This window comes from Eumetopias jubatus, unplaced genomic scaffold (genome assembly GCF_037043125.1).
Source record: "Eumetopias jubatus isolate StellerSeaLion01/CBP00866 unplaced genomic scaffold, mEumJub1_p1.0 scaffold_1, whole genome shotgun sequence".
NCBI classification, from domain to species: Eukaryota; Metazoa; Chordata; class Mammalia; order Carnivora; family Otariidae; genus Eumetopias; species Eumetopias jubatus.
In genome coordinates, this window is record NW_028274807.1 from 150,983,489 (window position 1) to 151,003,416 (window position 19,928).

At 44.7% G+C, this 19,928-nt stretch overlaps 1 protein-coding gene across 4 annotated transcripts in view; it reads right to left on the reverse strand.

Moving 5' to 3' along the window:
• Positions 1-19,928, reverse strand: part of STAC (SH3 and cysteine rich domain) — a 156,183-nt gene that overhangs the window by 41,356 nt on the left and 94,899 nt on the right. For 3 of the 4 annotated variants that reach the window (XM_028107232.1, XM_088021442.1, XM_088021441.1), the window contains 4 exons: positions 17,465-17,565; positions 15,828-15,909; positions 14,622-14,737; positions 1,130-1,208 (listed from right to left, as the gene is read on the reverse strand). In XM_028107232.1, coding sequence (XP_027963033.1) covers positions 1,130-1,208; positions 14,622-14,737; positions 15,828-15,909; positions 17,465-17,565 — 378 coding nt within the window. The remainder of the gene's footprint in view (positions 1-1,129; positions 1,209-14,621; positions 14,738-15,827; positions 15,910-17,464; positions 17,566-19,928) is intronic. The other variant, XM_028107233.1, reaches the window with a different exon arrangement.

Sequence of the window (19,928 nt, forward strand, 5' to 3'; positions counted from 1 at the left end):
GCACTCTAGCAGATGTGAGTGGGCTTGGCAAGGGGGCCCTGATGAACATTGATGCTTATTTAGGAAGGAGAATCACAGAGGATTCTCATGTGGGAATCACAGAGACACCGTCCTAACTAGAGAAGAGACATAAATGAACTCCTAGAGCTAAGAAATGGAAGAGATACCTCATAAGACAGTTGCTGAGAAAGCAGCTCTGGGGTACTGAAAGCAGACCTTCTGCTTCCAGTCTCGAAAGGGCAGAGGCGACTAGACAAGTGAAAAATCTACCCAAGGCAGCATATCCCCATGCTTCCCATGCAGGGATAACTTCTGCCAGGAGAACACATTCAGTCCAGGTTAACAACGCAAATCAGAACCCGCAACTTGGCTAGGTTATGAGAGACCTGAGGACAGCCTGGTGACTCATGTATTTTGCCGGTCATAGTAAATACTTCATAAATACCTTTTGCATAAATGAGTGGAGATTAAGTAGTTGCTGACATCAGAGAGGCTCGGCAAGATTCCTCCATAAGGGGCTGGTTGTTTCTTTAAACTCTGGTTTAAGAGGTTTTTCTTTCTTAACGTTAGCAAGCAACAGTATGTAGTTAGCATTCAATAAAAATTCTAGAAATGATTGTTAACAAGGGCCTAAGCTATGAGAAAATGAAATAACATTAATACAGAATATTTGGCTAGATCATACAGATCAGTTTTTGAGTCTTAGTTATCTGTGCTGGGGAAGAGCCACGTGTGAGGCCCGTACTCACCTGGCAACCACACCACCCACCTGGCCTGAGGTACTTCAGCTGTAGCAGGGAGTGGCTTCTTTCCAGAATGATTTGCTAATCTAATGTAGCTCAGTGGGGGAAATAATGTATTAACAAAAAGGTCCAGAAGTGACTCCTAGACCCCAATGTAGCTAAGTCCATAAGGGATGAGAACTCAGGGAAAGTTGCAGTCAAATCACCAGGAATTATGCCCAGTTTCCCTCCAGAATACTGAACACTTGTTCAGACTGAATTCCAGAGCTGGCAGAGAAAGAAGAGAACTGGAAGTCAAGTTTCCCTGGCCGTGGCTCAGGATGAGCAGTGCCCTTCACATCCCTGCTGGGGGGATGCCTTCCCCCCACCCCCGCTCACTCACTCACCACTGTTGCTGCGTTTCCGTGGGTCATACCCACCTCCTGGCCCATCAGGTTCTTCAGGAACCTCCACGAGATCTGAAGTCTTAGAGAAAAGAGGGAAAAACACGGAATGAGCAAAATCCTTTCAGTGGGCCAACTGAGCAGAGAAATTCAATGTCCATAGAGGAATCAAGGTAGAATTTGCCTGACACTGTCTGAGGAATCCAATCACTGATCTCTGGTTTGTCTGGTTAACTTCAGAGAGGCTGTGTGTTCCCTCGTGGGTGCTGTAGCTCCCTTCTGGTGTGTCTGTAGGCTCGGGGGGCAGGGGGCACATGATAGGCACTCAGTGAGTGTCGAATGAATGCCTAGATGCACCAGTCATAGTCAGGCTTCTTCCCAGGAAGACACAATAGAGAGAAATCAGAATTCCTGCCCATACCCTGTCATGTCAAATTCTCTCTAACACTAGAGCTCTTTTATAGGTGAATTTTAAATATAGACAGTCCCCACGATGGTTCGACTTATGATTTTTTGACTTTACAGTACGCATTGTTTCTACTGAATTCAGTAGAATTCCCCAGAATACTGAACGCATTCAGTAGAAACTGTACACTGAGTTTTGAATTTGGATCTTTTCCTGGGCTGGAGTTATGCGGGACGATCCTCTCTGGGGATGCTGAGCAGCATCCAGGGCTCCAGGTCAGCCACCCGATGATGAGGGTGGACAAACAGTACACTGACAACCCTTCTGTGCCCACACAGCCATTGTTTGTCACTTTCAGCACAGTTTCAATCAATTACATGAGAGAATCAACACTTTATTATCAAATAGGCTTCTTGCTAGATGACTGTGCCCAAGTGTAGGTGAATGCAGTTGTTCTGAGCATGTTTAAGTTAGGCCAGGCTAAGCTATGATGTTCAGGAGGTTAGCTGTAGTGAATGCGTTTTGGACATAGGATATTTTCAACTTATGATGAGTTTATCAGGATGTAACCCCATTATAAGTTGAGGAAGATTTGTATTAATTATAGAGAACAATTGAGGGATGCATTACCTAGGTATGAGTTAAATGCTGTTTCCCTTGCTGCAAAATTATTTATGTAATACTTACTCTGTTTTTTCTTTTCTTTTAATATGAGAAGCCATAGCCATTCTTCCATTTTGTTTACAGAAATAACAACATCACTCTAAATGGCTAATGGTTACTGATCATTTATCATGTGCTGTTTTATGTACAATTGATATCCATTTATTCTTCACAGTAATCCTGTGACAGACCTACTTTTCAGATGGGAATGTGGAGCTCAGGGAGGAATCAGTAGCCCTTCTCAAGGTCCACAGCTACTAAGTGCCAGAGCTGGGGTATGAACCCCTAGGGTTGCCTCCAGGGCTTGTGCACCTGAGCTTCATCCGGGGGTGTGCTGGAGAGGTTCAAATGGGCTGGTGAGAGCCTTCAGGGCCATCACATTAGTAGCGTGAAACAGGCCTGGGTGGGAGTATTTATGCCATGGAAATTGGCAAATGCTGCAGATCAGGGTCTGGCCCCAGATGGTGGTTAAACATTTATCAGCACACCACTGATTGACTCTATCAAAGGACCAGATGCCCCGGCTTTCATCTGTGTGGCTCCCACCTCTTTGGAGGAGGAATTTATGGGGCCTCAGAAGAGGGTCGCATTTTGAAAACAATTTGTTTACATCTTATTTCAGGGAAGCAAGTTTGCCTTCCCAGTCCTCTCAGTCAGCCCTAGAGCACTTTAGCACCACCCTCTAGAGGCTGATTTTTGTTATAATCTGGCTTTAAGCTTTTCCCCAGCCATCTTATGTTTATGACACATCAGAAAGAAGAAAAAAAATGTCACAGGATCTCTAAGTCACTTATACCCTGCTCTTTTGAAGCTCACTATTTCTGAATAAAAGTTGCTATTATTAGGACCCTGGGATCATGACTTGACCCGAAGGCAGACACGTAACCAACTGAGCCACCCAGGTGGCCCTGTGGGAGAGTTTTTAACTACAAATTAAATTCTTTAACAATATAGGGCTATCCAAGTTATTTGTTTCTTCTTGAGTGATTTTTGATAGTCTGTGATTTTTGGGTAATTTGTCTGTTTTATCTAAAATGTAGAATTTATGTTTTTTGGGGAAAAGATGGCAGAGGAGTAGGGAACCCTATTCCAACCAGTCCCTGGAATTGAGCTGGATACCTACCAGACCCCTCTGAACACCTACAAAATCAGCCTGAGATGTAAGAAGACAGATCTGGATCTCTACAAACATAATCTCACAGGCGGTTGGTTTTGAGGTATGAAGCAGAGAGCCGTGATTCCGTGGGCAGATATTGGAGGATAAACGGCAGTGGGAGGGAGCCTGGCCATGGGGATCCGACACTGCCGGTGAGCGATAACCTCCCACACTGGGGACCAGGCACAGACTCGCAGACCGGTAGCAGCAGGGAAAGGACTTTAGGGCAGCCCCCCAAATGGAAACCCAGAGCGGCGGGGCTGCATGTGGGAACTGGGGGTGGCTGGCGGTTTTAGAAGCACAAAGGGCAGAGACGTGCTCCGACCTGGAGGCGAGGACTGGCAGTGCAGCTGAGGGGCGCACAACTCAGGATGCTGCAGTTTATAGCAGCACAGACAGAAATGGAGATAGTGTGGCCTGGAGAGCTCACTGAAGAACAGACTGCAATCTCTCTGCTCTGAGGCAGAGGGTTGGGAACAGTCTCTTCTGCTCTGACTCTCAGAAGAGATGCAGAAAGCTGCCAGAGAACAAAAGCCCCCCAAAACTGGTTTCCACTGAGCCCATCCCCCACCACCGGGGGCAGGGCAACTCTGCCCAAACAGGGTTGCCTGAGTAACAGCCCAGCAGGCCCCTACCCCAGAAGACAGCCTGGGAAAACAAGAGGCCAGCAACCCTAAGGTCCCTAGAAAACAGGTGCATCTTGCTTGGGTTGTGGTCAATAATTTGGACTCTATACATTCCCTCAACCACCCCTCAACAGAATGACTAGAAGTAGGACCCCCAAAATAGAAAAGACTCAGAGATCATGACTTATGCTGCAGATTTACAAATGGATTCAGATATAACCAAGATGTCGGAGATGGAATTCAGGCTAGCAATTGTGAAGACAATAGCTAGAATGGAGAAATCGATAATGGCAACATAGAATCTCTAAGGGCAGAAATGAAAGCTGAATTGGCAGAACTTAAAAATGCTATCAGTGAGATCCAATCTAATCTAGATAATCTAACACAGCTAGGGTAAACGAGGCAGAAGAACGAATTAGTGACCTAGAAGACCAATTAATAGATAAAAAGGGAAAAGAGGAGGCCAGGGAAAAACAACTCAGAATCCATGAAAATAGAATCAGAGAAATAACTGACACCATGAAACGTTCCAATGTGAGAATTATTGGAATTCCTGAGGGGGTGGAGAGAGAGAGAGGACTAGAAGATATATTTGAGCAAATCGTAGCTGAGAACTTCCCTAATCTGGGGAATGAAACAAACATTCGTGTCCTAGAGGCAGAGAGGACTCCTCCCAAGATCAAGGAAAACAGGCCAACACCCCAGCATGTAATAGTAAAACTCGCAGTAAAACTCTTAGAACAAGGAAACCATCTTAAGGGCAGTTGGGGGAAGAGATTCCTTACATACAGAGGGAGGAATATCAGAATAACGTTAGACCTATCCACACAGACCTGGCAAGCCAGAAAAGCCTGGCAAGGCATATTCAGGGTACTAAATGAGAAGAACATGCAGCCAAGAATAATTTATCCAGCAAGGCTGTCATTTAGAATGGATAGAAAGATGCAGAGCTTCCAAGACCGGCAGAAAATGAAAGAATATGTGGCCACTAAGAAGGCCCTGCAAGAAATATTAAGGGGGGTTCTATAAAAGGAGAAAGACCCCAAGAGTGATATACAACAGAAATTTACAGGGACAATCTATATAAACAAGGTCTTCACAGGCAACATGATGAGAATAAATTAATATCTTTCAATAATCACTCTCAACGTGAATGGCCTAAATGCTCCCATAAAAAGGCACAGGGCTGCAGATAGGATAAAAAGACAGGACCCATCCATATGCTGTCTACAAGAGACTCATTTTGAACCTAAAGATACATCCAGACTGAAAGTGAAGGGATGGAGATCCATCTTCCATGCCAACTGACCTCAAAAGAAAGCTGGGGTAGCAATTCTTATATCAGACAAATTAGATTTTAAACTAAACATTGTCTCTAACTAGACACAGAAGGACCCTATATCATTCTTAAAGGGTCTATCCAACAAGAAGATCTAACAATTGTAAATACCTACACCCCTAACATGGGAGCAGCCATCTACATAAGCCAACTGTTAACCAAAATAAAGAAACGTATTGATAACAATACGTTAATTGTAGGAGACCTCAATACTCCACTCTCAGCAATAGACAGATTATCTAAACAGAAAATCAACAAAGAAACAAGAGCTTTGAATGACACACTGGACCAGATGGACCTCATAGATATATACAGAACATTCCACCCTAAAACAACAGAATACTCATTCTTCTCGAGCGCACATGGAACTTTCTCCAGAATAGACCACATACTGGGTCACAAATCAGGTCTCAACTGATACCAAAAGACTGAGATTATTCCCTGCATATTCTCAGACCATAATGCTTTAAAACTGGAACTCAATCACAAGAAAAAATTTGGAAGAAATTCAAACACTTGGAAGCTAAAGACCACTCTGCTCAAGAATGTTTGGGTCAACCAGGAAATCAGAGAAGAACTTAAACAATTCATGGAAACCAATGAGAACAAAAACACATTGGTCCAAAATCTATGGGATACCGCAAAGGCGGTCCTAAGGGGGAAATACATAGCCATCCAAGCCTCACTCAAAAAAATAGAAAAATCCCGAATTCACCAACTAAGTCTACACCTTAAAGAACTAGAGAAAAAGCAACAAACGATGCCTAAGCCACACATTAGAAGAGAAATAATTAAGATTAGAGCAGAGATAAATGAATTAGAAACCAGAAACACAGTAGATCAGATCAATGAAACTAGAAGCTAGTTCTTTGAAAGAATTGATAAGATAGATAAACCACTGGCCAGAATTATTTGAAAGAAAAGAGAAAGGAACCAAATTAATAAAATTATGAACGAAAGGGGAGAGATCACGACTAACACCAAGGAAATAGAAACAATTATTAGAAATGATTATCAACAACTATATGCCAATAAACTGAGCAACCTGGATGAAATGGATGCCCTCCTGGAAACCTATAAACTCCCAAGACTGAAACAGTAAGAAACTGACAACCTGAATAGCCCAATAACCAGTAACGAGATTGAAGCAGTGATCCAAAACCTCCCAAAAAGCAAGAGTCCAGGGCCTGATGGATTCTCTGGGGAGTTCTACCAAACATTCAAAGAAGAAATAATACCTATTCTCCTGAAGCTCTTTCAAAAAATAGAAACAGAAGGAAAGCTTCCAGACTCATTCTATGAGGCCAGCATTACCTTAATCCCCAAACCAGGCAAAGACCCCATCAAAAAGGAGAATTTCAGACCAATATCCCTGATGAATATGGATTCCAAAATCCTCAACAAAATCCTAGCTAATAGGATCCAACAATACATTAAAAGGATCATCCTCCACAACCAAGTGGGCTTTATCCCCAGGATGCAAGGGTGGTTCAACATTCACCAATCAATCAGTATAATAGAACACATTAATAAGAGGAGAGAGAAGAACCATATGGTCCTCTCAATTGATGCAGAAAAAGCATTTGACAAAATACAGCAGCCTTTCCTGATTAAAACTCTTCAGAGTATAGGGATAGAGGGAACATTCCTCAAGTTCATAAAATCCATCTATGAAAAACCCACAGTGAATATCATTCTCAATGGCGAAAAGCTGAGAGCATTTCCCTTAAGATCAGGAACATGTCAAGGATGCCCACTCTCTCCACTACTGTTCAACATAGTACCAGAAGTTCTAGGAACAGCAATCAGACAACAAAAAGAAATAAAAGGTATTCAAATTGGCAAAGAAGAAGTCAAATTCTCTCCTTTCACAGATGACATGATACTTTATGTGGAAAACCCAAAAGACTCCACCCCCATATTACTAGAACTTATACAGCAATTCAGTAATGTGGCAGGATACAAAATCAATGCACAGAGATCAGTTGCTTTCTTACACACTAACAATGCAACTGTAGATAGAGAAATTAGAGAAACGATTCCATCTACTATAGCATCAAAAACCATAAGATACCTTGGAATAAACCTAACCAAAGAGGTAAAGGATCTATACTCTAGGAACTACAGAACACTCATGAAAGAAATTGAAGAAGACACAAAAAGATGGAAAAATATTCCATGCTCATGGATCGGAAGAATAAACATTGTTAAAATGTCTATGCTACCCAGAGCAATCTACACCTTCAATGCCATCCTGATCAAAGTTCCAATGACATTTTTCAAAATGCTGGAACAAACAATCCTAAAATTTGTATGAAATTAGAAAAGACCCTGAATCGCCAAGGAAATGTTGAAAAAGAAAAACAAAACTGGGTGCATCATATTGCCCGATTTCAAGCTATATTACAAAGCAGTGATCACCAAGACAGCACGGTACTGGAACAAAAATGACATATAGACCAGTGGAACATAATAGAGAGCCCAGATATGGACCCTCAACTCTATGGTCAAATAATCTTCGACAAAGCAGGAAAAAATATGCAATGGAAAAAAGACAGTTTCTTCAATAAATGTTGCTGGGAAAATTAGACAGCCACATGCAGAAGAATGAAACTTGACCATTCTCTAACACCATACACAAAGATAAACTCCAAATGGATGAAAGGCCTCAATTCAAGAATCCATCAAAACCCTAGAGGAGAACACTGGTAGTAACCTCTTGGACGTTGGCCACAGCAACTTCTTTCAAGGTACTTCTCCAAAAGCTAGTGAAACGAAAGCAAAAATGAACTTTTGGGACTTCATCAAGATAAAAAGCTTCTACACAGCAAAGAAAACAGTCAACAAAACAAAGAGGCAACCCATAGAATAGGAGAAGGTATTTGCAAATGACACTACAGATAAAGGGCTGGTATCCAAGATCTATAAAGAACTTCTCAAACTCAATACCCAGAAAACAAATAATCAAGTCAAAAAATGGGCAGAAGACATGAACAGACACTTGTCCAAAGAAGACATACAAATGGGTAACAGACACATGAAAAAATGTTCAACATCATTAGCCATCAGGGAAATTCAAATCAAAACCACATTGAGATACCACCTTACACCAGTTAGAATGGCAAAAATTGGCAAGGCAAGAAACAACAAATATTGGAGAGGTTGTGGACAAAGGGGAACCCTCTTACACTGTTGGTATGCAAGTGGAATGCAAGTTGGTACAGGCACTTTGGAAAACAGTGTGGAGGTGCCTCAAAAATTTAAAAATAGAGCTACCCTATGACCCAGCAATTGCACTCCTGGGTATTTACCCCAAAGACACAGATGTAGTGAAAAGAAGGGCCATATGCACCACAATGTTCATAGCAGCAATGTCCGCAATAGCCAAACTGTGGAAAGAGCCAAGATGCCCTTCAACAGATGAATGGATAAAGAAGATGTGGTCCATATATACAATGGAATATTATTTAGTCATCAGAAAGGTGAATACCCAAGTTTTACATCAACATGGTTGGGACTGGAGGAGATTATGCTAAGTGAAGTAAGTCAAGCAGAGAAAGTCAATTATCATATGGTTTCACTTATTTGTGGAACATAAGGAATAGCGTGGAGGACATTAGGAGAAGGAAGGGAAAAATGAGGGGGGGAAATCAGAGGGGGAGATGAACCATGAGAGACTATGGACTCTGAGAAACAATCTGAGGGTTTTATGGGGGAGGGGGGTGGGGGGATGCATTAGCCCAGTGATGGGTATTAAGGAGGGCACCTATTGCACGGAGCACTCGGTGTTATAAGAAAACAATGAATCGTCGATCACTACATCAAAAACTAATGATGTATTGTATGGTGACTAACGTAACATAATAAAATAAAATTAAAAAAATAAAATAAAATGTAGAATTTATGGGCAAAAAAAGGTTGCTATTATTATGTTAATTTAATCTTAGGAAACTGAAGATTATTCACAAACTAGCCAACCAACTCCCAGAAAGTTTTTGAATTTGGTTTCTGCTGGCCTTCCCAAAGCCGTCCAGCCTTTTATATTCCAGAATATTTGAAAACACATTAAAGAAACATAACAATTTAGAAACAGCCAGGCAGTGACTTCCCCATAACGTAAAGCCAATGCCCCGACAGCCCTGGAAGAAAATAAATGTGTGGGACAGAGTTTGCTATGTGGGAATATGTTAGCTTTAGGACATAACAAAACTGCAAGAATGGCAAGTGTCTGAAGTTCATTACCATTTGACCCAGCAGGAAGGAAGCAAAATCATTTTAAAGTACCAATCAATTGTTTCTGTTTTCTTCATTGAAGCAAGTGGGACTCTGGGGAAAGAGTGAAGTGACAGATATTTAAGTACAATTTGATTTGTCTTTGTCTCCCTGCAGCCCTGAGAACAATGCCTTCACAGAGCACAATTCTGAGAATATTTACTGATAGAACCAATGTCAGGAAGTTTAAATGGACTGTGATGAATGGATACCTTATTGACATTCAGAAAACCATGTCTTCTGCCCTGAGAACCAGTCTGTAGGGGCCAGACATGGCTGGAAACAAAACCATTTCAGACAGAAAAGCAAACTGGACATCCTTAAATTGTCTCTTTGATGTTCTTGCTACTTGTACCATGAGAACAAACTCTGGAGGCTAACATGGTCATTGTCTGCTGCGGAGGGTCTGAGAACATTGTGAGTTTGACACAGCTCAGGATGCAGGGGCAGCCATCTGCTGCCGGAGTGGGAACATCAGGGCTATTCCTGGGGAGCCCCCTTCTCTGCTTTTGCCTCCCTAAGTTGGCTTTCCATTTGCCTTTCAACGAATGCCAGCCTTAGACGAGCATGAGAGATGCAGGCACTGGAAGCGGATTGAGGAATACCCGCTCTCCCCAGAGACAAGAGAAAGGCCCACTCAGCATGCAGGGCAAGTGGCCAGAGCAGCTCGTGTTTTTCTTTTGGGCAGAAAGTCTTGATTTGTGAGGGGTGATGGCTACAGGCTGACAGCCAGTTCTATGTGGCCCTGGGGGAAGTGATAGCCCTCCTCAGGCTCCTACGAAAGAAAAATATAACGTGGTATGTGGGGTGAAGGACATGATCTACAGATCGGTGGTTCTCAAACTTTGGTGGGTGTCAGAATCACCTGGAGGGCTAATCCAGCACAGAGGCCCAGGCTTGTTGTAGTAGACCAGGGCCTTGAACTTTCTATTTTTACAAAGCTCTTCCGTGGATCCAGATCCCCACCAAAGTTTGAGATCACTGGTATAAAACAACAGAAATAAGAAGCGAACCAAGAATCCTCGTGTTTGAGCAGCTTTGTCTAGTTGGGTAGGAAACTAAAGGAGAGAGAGAAAAGTGAAATGCAAAAGGGAAAAATACCAAGTAATCTGCAAATCACTATGATTGATGAATTTGGTTGCTATGGGTGCCCAGGGAAGGGGTACCCAACGCAGACCAGGAAGAGAGATGTTGTCTTCATAGAGGTAGAAACAAGATGAGGGCAAGGCCCAGCAACTGGGCAGAACATGGTGGTCCAGAGAGCTACAAAGGATGCATGGGACTGGGGGCATGAGCATCAAAACGTCAGGTCGATTTTGAGGGTTCTGAAGTCAGTCTTTAAGAATCCCTGTTACTGTTGAAATTAGAGCTACCATTCGATCCAGCAATTGCACTACTGGGTATTTACCCCAAAGATACAAATGTAGGGACCCGAAGGGGTACGTGCACCCCAATGTTTATAGTAGCAATGTCCACAATAGCCAAACTGTGGAAAGAGCCAAGATGTCCATCGACAGATGAATGGATAAAGAAGAAGTGGTATATATACACAATGGAATATTATGCAGCCATCAAAAGGAATGAGATCTTGCCATTTGCAACGACGTGGATGGAACTGGAGGGTGTTATGCTTAGTGAAATAAGTCAATCAGAGAAAGACATGTATCATATGACCTCACTGATATGAGGAATTCTTAATCTCAGGAAACAAACTGAGAGTTGCTGGAGTGGTGGGGGGTCGGAGGGATTGGGTGGCTGGGTGATAGACATTGGGGAGGGTATGTGCTACGGTGAGCGCTGTGAATTGTGCAAGACTGTTGAATCACAGATCTGTACTTCTGAAACAAATAACACAACATATTTTAAGAAAAAAGAAAAAGAAGAAGACAGCAGGAGAGGAAGAATGAAGGGGAGTAAGTCAGAGGGGGAGACGAACCAGGAGAGATGATGGACTCTGAAAAACAAACTGAGGTTTCTAGAGGGGAGGAGGGTAGGGGGATGGGTTAGCCTGGTGATGGGTATTCAAGGGCGCACGTTCTGCATGGAGCACTGGGTGTTATGCACAAACAATGAATCATGGAACACTTCATCAAAAACTAATGATGTAATATATGGTGATTAACATAACAATAAAAAATTAAAAAAAAAAAGAATCCCTGTTACTTTTTCCTCACTCTTCAAGCATTTCTTGAGCACCCACTAGGTGCCAGGGCCTGGTATAATGAGACGAATAGGGAATAGGGCCCCACTGTACAGTCGCTCAGTATCTAGTTCAGGAAAGAGAGGCAAGAGCAGAGAATTACTTTGCAATCGTCTCTATCTTATAAGAAAGGAATTTTTTGAAGGCCTGTGGGAGGAGCAACTCATTGTGCTTGGGGGAGTCTGAGAACTCTTCATGGTTTGTGTCAAAACCAAGCTGGTCTTAAAGAACTTCAACTGGGGGAACAGCATGTCCTAAGGTATGAATAAGTCAGAGAGCTTGGCATATTCAAGGGAAGGTGGGTCTTCAGGGCAGTGACAGGCCTCACATGCCATGCTGGAGTTTAAGCATCATCATTCGGGCATAAGCAAGTCAATACAGTGTTTCGATTTGGAAAACTGCACAAGGTCTCTCTTTAAAAGATGATAAATATGGAGGTATTGATAAGAGTAGACTCAAAAGGAAGAGGGGAACACAGCTATTCCTTTGAAATAATCTGGGTGAGAGATGATGAGATTCAAACCTCCAGCACTGGGGACAGAGATGAAGGGCACTTTTGATATACATGTCTGGGTTCTGAGTTAGAGGACCTGATCACCAGTGGAGCATCATTTGAGCTTGGACATGCCAATTTAGAGATATCTGTAGGACCCGTCTGGAGGTTAGGACTAGAAGTATCTAAGGAGTCATCAGCTTGGACATGGCGGTTGGACCAGAGAAATGTGAATGAGATAACCATGAAGAACTGGTGGCACAGGAAGGCCAAGGCAAAGCAGAGCCCTGGGAACATCCCTGACTTAAGGAGTGACTGGAGGACATATGAGAGGAGACAGGCTGAGGGACAGCAGGGTGGAACCCTGGAGTGAATCCAACTTCTTACAGAGCCCAAGAATGGGCCCCATGAATGGCCTGGGAAATGTCCTCAGAGAACGTATTTACTTTTCTAATGGATTACACCCTTGTTTCACTTCATCATCACTCAAACCCAGTGAAGGGCTAAATGCTTAATGAAAATTAAACATCAGCAACTTCCATTTATTGAGTGCCAGGCTCTGTGCTAGAAACTTTCCTTATATTCTTATTATCATCCAACCCATGTCGCCAGAACCAACATTATCACTGGGACTGCCAACTTGATGTATGGCCTCCCTAGGGAGATCATCAGGATCAGGTACCTTAAAATGTCACAACTTATACCCGCACTGCTTTGAGGGCAATGTCCACTGACATGTTTTCCTTCTTTACCCTGAAATCCTGCTGTGCTCCTATGCCATAGCTATTATAATACACTTAACATGTATGCTACGTTCCAATTCTTAATACAAATAGCACAAGACAGATAAAAGTGTATTTCTTAAAAAGTGCCAGATAATGCTGTCATCATCTGCTTTGTGCTCTACTGCTTTGGTCTTCTGAAATAAGTTGTGAATTCTGACAGTAAGGAGTCATGTCCTCCCCTTCCTCTGTGTCCTCTACAGTGCTGGTGAACTCTAGGCACTTAATTCATGTTTGCTAACTGAGTAGAAGAGAGAACTAGTTGATATCAATTTTAGGGTCAGCAAGCAAAAAGAGTACAATATGTTTTGGTTCTTCCTTCTTAGAAGTTAGTGGGATGCATGAAGAACAGGGCTTTCAGTAGGTTTAAAGGTGGCATCTAGGGGCATCTGGGTGGCTCAGTCGGTTAAACATCTGCCTTCAGCTCAGGTCATGATCTCAGGGTCCTGGGATCAAGCCCCACATCCAGCTCTCTGCTCAGCGGGGAGTCTGCTTCTCCCTCCCCCACTGCTCATGCTCTCTGTCTCTCAAATAAATAAATAAAATCTAAAAAAAAAAAGGTGGCATCTAGGATGACCATGTGGCATCAATCTGAAGACCTTCAAACCTACCTACTCACCCACATGACCTACACATCCACCCACATAACATCTCAGTTATCCTGTGGATTGACCTGCACCCATTGAAGGAGCTGCTTCCACTCAGCCCCACCCTCCGACCCGTATGCATCCCCCTTCTCCATTCACCCTAATCACTTGATGTTGACAGGACCCAGCCGGGTGGCTCATCTGTGCCTTGCCCTGAAATCCTTATTTTAATAGGAGCTGCAACAATGGAACCAGTAACTGGGTGCAAGCCATCCTAATTGGCAACATCAACTGGAAGGTCCTTGTCTCTGCAGGAGAGATGTTGGCCTTCAGCATGAGTGGCAAGAGTTGTGTGGCATCGTGGGGTATTTATAGAAATTCTGGTTGGGACAGCCAGAGATAGGATGATGATGAGAGCATGTCACAGAGATGCACGGGGCAGTCATTTTAGACCAAATAAAAGGTGGGAGAGGTGTCTGGGAGGCTGAGTGTCCCATGGAGACAGGTCCAGTGCCTCTGGGGAGGGTAGCTTTTGTGTGAAACCAAGGGGAGTACCTTGTCTTAGAGAGAAAAGACTGAGAAAACGTGAGAAAGAGCTGTATTCTTGAACTGGGATGTAACCGGAAGGAGATTTGGAAAACTGGCCACAGCTGGGGCTTCCCTGCCTCTGCCACTGTTTGGATGACTGCCATGCGATCAAATATTGGTGGGAGGGCAGGGAGGGGGGAGCACATGGAGAGTCGAGGGTCATGAGGCCAAGAGCATGGTCTTTGAGGATGAAAGTAAAATGATCCCTGGGTGTTGGCAACAAACAGGAAGCTAACCTCTAGTGGCCCAAGGCACCTGGGATTTCCCTTCAGAGGCTGCCTGACTCCCAAAGACCTGCCCTCATGATGCATTTATGGGGAGCCCCTGAGGCCTGCCCTCCCCAGAGCACTGCAGGTGGACTGAGGGAGGAGGGGGATAATTACAGAGGTTCTGTGAGGCGAATCAGAGCCACTGCCGGAGCTGCCCTTCTTGGTCCTCTGGGCCAGGGAGGTGCCGAAGCGGAGGGTCTCATAGACAGGATCCACCTTATTGCCACAGGCTGCAATGGAAGAGAAAGTTCATCTGAGTGACAGGGTTCCTCCACTCACCATCAGGAAAGCAGCCAAGAATTTATCATACCTCCTGGGTCAGCGGCACTTGAGAAGAAGGTTCTGTGCCACAGACTCACTAACTCCTGGGAAAATGGAGCTGTGTGTGGTCAAGCTTTCCTGGCAGATGGGTCCCCCACAATATGTGCCCTTTGGCCAGGTCTTTCCCGTGCACCCACCACTTACATCCAGAGCTCTCTGCTCCCAGACGCTTCCTGATTTATTGGTTTTCCTCTTTTGTTATCCATCCTTAGGACTCCAATGTCAAGGTTCTGCCCGATACCAGCTTTATTTCCCCTAGTGTGAGGTTCTGCTCACCAAGGTATGAAGCCTTGAGCGAGACTCAAAGTTTGCAGTAAGAGGCAAGTCTTTGTGAAAGAATTTGACATTACCAGGCCTCATGAATTTCTGTTTAAAAGCTTTCTAGTTTAAAGCTTGCCCCTTCCAAAGGCAAAAAGAGATGGAGATTCTCAGGGAGAGAGAGAAAAATAGAAGTAAAATGAAAGATATTGTTAAAGAAAATTTCAAGCCAGAAAGATCTATAAATATAAGACACTTTTTTGTCCTCATTAAAGAAAAACTGATATTCACAGAGTTCCTTCCAAGCATTGGTCTATGATTTACATTTATTTTTTTGCAACAATTATGAAAAGCAGATTTTGCTATTCTTCATTTATAGGGTCTGACAGTTTGATAACTTGTCCAGACACACAGTTAGTGGGTCAGCGGGGGAGCTGGGGTCTGAGACGGGTCTGTGGGATGCTAGGCTCCATGCTCTTCCCACTCTGCCATGATGCTGAGGGGTAGTGTATCATATCAGCAGCCTTTGGGACGTGGGTGTTTTTCAAGCTTCATCGGGGAGGGGAGAATTTGCTCCTCCTTATGTTTCCTCTCCAGCGAAGCAAACAATCATAATGCCATCAGCCACCAGACAGACTCACAAACATAGCCCGCTAGATCTGCGGTCCTGAGACAGCAACAGCTGTTAATGCTGACATTGCTGCTCAAAACCCAGCTCAACCCATCAACGTCCCAACTCACCGATGGGCATAACTTCTTTAATGCATCCAAACTGTTCATGGATGAGCAAGGGGGAGCTGTAGTAACGCCGAAACCCTTTTGGCTGGAGAGAGAATGAGAAAGAGAAAGGCTTAATGTCACTGCGGAGATGGAGAAAACCACACAAGAGCTCTGAAAATCATACCAGCTGGTTTCTCCAGGGGGCACCGCTCTGTTGCCCTTGAAGATGCTGGCTTGTCCTAGAATTTATCCCTGGGTGGGGGGCGGGATGGGAGGTACAGGTGGCAATAAGCAAGCCCCAGCCCTGCCCTTCCCTTTCCTGCCTCTCTTCCTTGTGCAGACCATAGCAGTCTCCCTTGTGTCCAGGCTCCTCATCATCCCCCAGGATACAAATGGACTGGCACGCATTATTTCACTGTGGTTTACTATTGAGGTTTATTAAACTCATAAAAGGCCTGGACAAGGGGAAGCAGACCTCAGAGAGAGGCCAAAAGGACCTTGGATATATGACAAGTTCCCCAAAGAGTCATTTGCCTTGTGTTCTAGACTCTCTGCTATGTTTTTCTGATCTCTCACTCATGGTCTTTGCCTCGGCTTGTGGAAATCATTGGAGGAGGAGGAGGGGAACAGGTGAGGCAGGGGTTATGGAGAAGAGGACACTGCCAATCAGAGTAAGGAGATGAACTCTCTAAGAACCTTGAGTTACGATACACCAGTGTTGGAAGGGAACGCTGTGGCCCGACCCCTACTGGAATTCCAGAATCCTAGCCCATGTTCCTGGCAAGTGGTATCTTCATTTTTTTGAACACTGCCACTGCTGGGGGGTGGGTGGGAGGAGCTCTCACTAGCCATGGAGGCAGGTCTTTGGTGACATTAGCTCTTTGTTAAGACTTGGTATCTACTGATCCTAGGTCTTTTCCCTGGAGCCATAGGACAGGAGAGAATTCCTCTTTTGTATGACAGGTCTTAAATTTTTTTGAAGACAGCTGTCACAGCCTAAGTATCTCTAGGGTGGACATTCTTGGTCCCTTTGACAGTTCTCTGGCCATCCTAGTATTGATACCCTCAAAAGCGCTCTGGGTTGCTTTTTATCCACATGTGGCACCAGTACTGAAGCCCATGCTCCCAAGATGCTAAGACCAGACTAGAATGGGCCAGGGCCTTCTGACCTTCCTTGGCTTGGCCACCATGATCTCTTAAAGTGGTGCGTTGATTTTTACTATTCTCTCCATTTTTAGGGGGCTGGTTAATCTCTCTCCCCTTCTTGACATCCAGTGAGCCGTCAGCCAATTTAGCACTGAGGTGACCAGCCACCCTCGTTTTTATGGGCTGGGAAGGTTCCTGGGATGCCTCACTTTCATCTTTAAAACACGGACAGTCCCAGGATGTGGGACTTGCAGTGCTAAAATTGAAAAAGTTCCAATCCGGGACAAGTTGGTCACCCTGATGAGGACATGGAGTCCTTTTCACATGGGGAGCATTTGTCTCTCAGGTTGATAAAGCTCCTCTTCTGCTTGATCACTATGCCAACAAGGAAGCCTTATTGGTAGGCCAGGGATTTGGGGGCTGCCTTCCTAGTGTCTGGCTATCAGGGTGCCACAGGGAAGGAGTTTGGATGGGCAGGGGGTTCTGGGCTTACTCCTGGCACCAGCCCTTACCAGCTTGCCCATGCACCGCTGGGGTGCTAGGCCATCCATGCACTTGTGGTGGATGCTCATCTTACAGGCCTTGCAGCGCAGCCCATGCTTAGCGTTTGCTCCTGTCAGACACGCGTGAGCTTTGGTTAGGATACAGCCTGCCTTTACCTGGTGACTAGCATGAAGCCCTTAAAAGAGTGGTTACTCCCTAAACCCAGGTCATTCTTCTTCTCTGTGACTTTAGCATGATGCTTTCGAAAACAGACAAGATCTTATGGTAGATTCTTTGACCTTCTCCCACATCTGGTACCACTTAAGGTATCAGCTCTGGTTTCTTCCTACTCCTTTCCTCTTCATTACTCCAGAAAATCTCAGCCTCCTCCATGTCACCGTTCAACTCAATTCAAGCTAGCAAATGCCACTTTCTTTGCCCATTTCTGCTCTTCTGTATGTCTTGCCAAGGAGTGCAAGTGCTGAAATTCAGCCCATTTTTTACCTGAGTTTCTGTCACAGAGTCTGAGCTGTTGGGACTCTTGGGAAAATGGCCAATAAAGGGGGAATGGCATGGTCTGTGTGAGAGAGGGCTGATGATACTTAAAGTGGGGTTGGAGGGCTGGGTCAGACAGCAGCTCCTGCCTGGTGGAAGAGGAAGAGGAGGTGGGTGGCCATGAGAGCACTGCTGCAGGGAGTCACCCAGCCTCCTGGGACAGGGTGCCTTGATGGGGTAGGAAGAAAGGAGGCAAAGGAGGAGAGAGGCTCCTCGGTGACCCTGTGCTGCTGCAGTGAGGCTCAAGGCAGCAGTGCCGAGCAGACAAGAGGGTTGGCCCGGGGGGCCTCAGGGACGTTGGGAGGGGTGTTGGCCACCTGCATTCATGTTCTACAGAGCAGCTGGAGGGAGGCGAGGCGAGGATGTCAGAGTGGGACATTTTCTGCCTCCACTTGGTCCAAGACAAGAGGTGCGAGACAGAGCGAGTGAGCTGGTAGGCTCCTCACAGGCCTCCAAAAATGGGCTGCCAAAATGGGAGTTTATAGCTCTTAGATGGCTAAGCACATCAAGCACATTAGAAAAGTGAAGAAGGTGGGGGCTGGGCAGGGTTTCTTTGTGGAGCTGTTGGGGTCCTACTCCTTTCATCTTGCTCCTCCCACACAGTGACAGGGGTTCGACCTTCTCTACTCAGTCCTACTTAGAGAGGATTCAAGGGGGTTATTTTAAAAGCTTGGCTTAGGTCCCCTGGAGTCTGTGGGACACATGGGTGTGGCGATACCCACATGAAGAATGCTGACAAAGCAGACCACGGGACAGGCAATGGGACTCCCTACATCTCATAGGCATTGATATGTACATATGCCCGGAGACACAAGGCCACAGGTATCCTGCTGCATATGCGGCAGACTACAGAAGCAAAATGAGGACACCCCAAGATCATATGTGAAAACCACCCTCTTCTCCGCCATCCAAACCACCATTGGCCCTTGTCCAGACTCATTCCTAGTTGAACTAGTTCATCTGTTTTTGTCTTCCTCCAGTGCGTGCGCAGTAAGCAGAACAATCATTTAAACAAGACTTGAATCACCTCCCTTTCTCGTGTAAACAGCTTTCAGTAGGTTCTCCCTGCCTTTCTGATGTTATACAAAATGCTCAGCATGGTGGGGAGGCTTTGTATGATTTGGTGGAGCCCATATCTGCCTCTATCTCAAGCTAACCTCCTTGTTCCCTATACTCTAGCCACATGGCCTTCTGCAAGTTCCCTGAAGGCACGAGTTCTTTAATTCTTCAGGGTCTTTCACACACACTGCCCTAAATGCCCGGAATGTTGTCTCTATCACTCCTCACCTGGCTAGCCAATCCTCATCCTTTGGGTCTCTTGTCATTCTTCCCACGAAGCTTTCTTGGCCACATTCCCCCTTTCCTTGTTTAAATTATCTTTATTATTATTATTATTCTTTCCTATAGCACTCTGTTGTTTTTCACAGCATTTATCGCAATTACTCATTCGAGAGTTTGTTTTTGTATGCCTTTCCTCCTGGACTGTGAACCCAATGAGGCTAAGGGCTGTGTTTGTTCATCAGCCACTGGGTACCCAGCTCTGAGTATGATGTCCAATAAATATGTGTTAAATACATTAATCAACAAATTCTCTCACAGTCACACATGTACTGAAGCAGGGGTGATCGACTGAGATAATTAAGTGGAGTTGATTCATTGATGGTGTAGAAGCAGCATTCAAGAGCTCAGAGGACTTGAAGATCATCTATAGGGATGATTTTATTCCACAGATGAGAAGCCTGAGGGTCCAGGTCAGAAGAGGTCCTGCCTAGCATCACTTTTCCTCTGCTTGACCCTAAAACTTCCTCCATTTACTGGGGGTAAGGTACATGAAGATATGAATGGGGATAATTAGACATCAAAATAAAGGAGAGTACAAGAACATGATACTCAGCTGGGAAAAGCCACAGGCAAACTCTTGTCTGGACAAAGATCCAC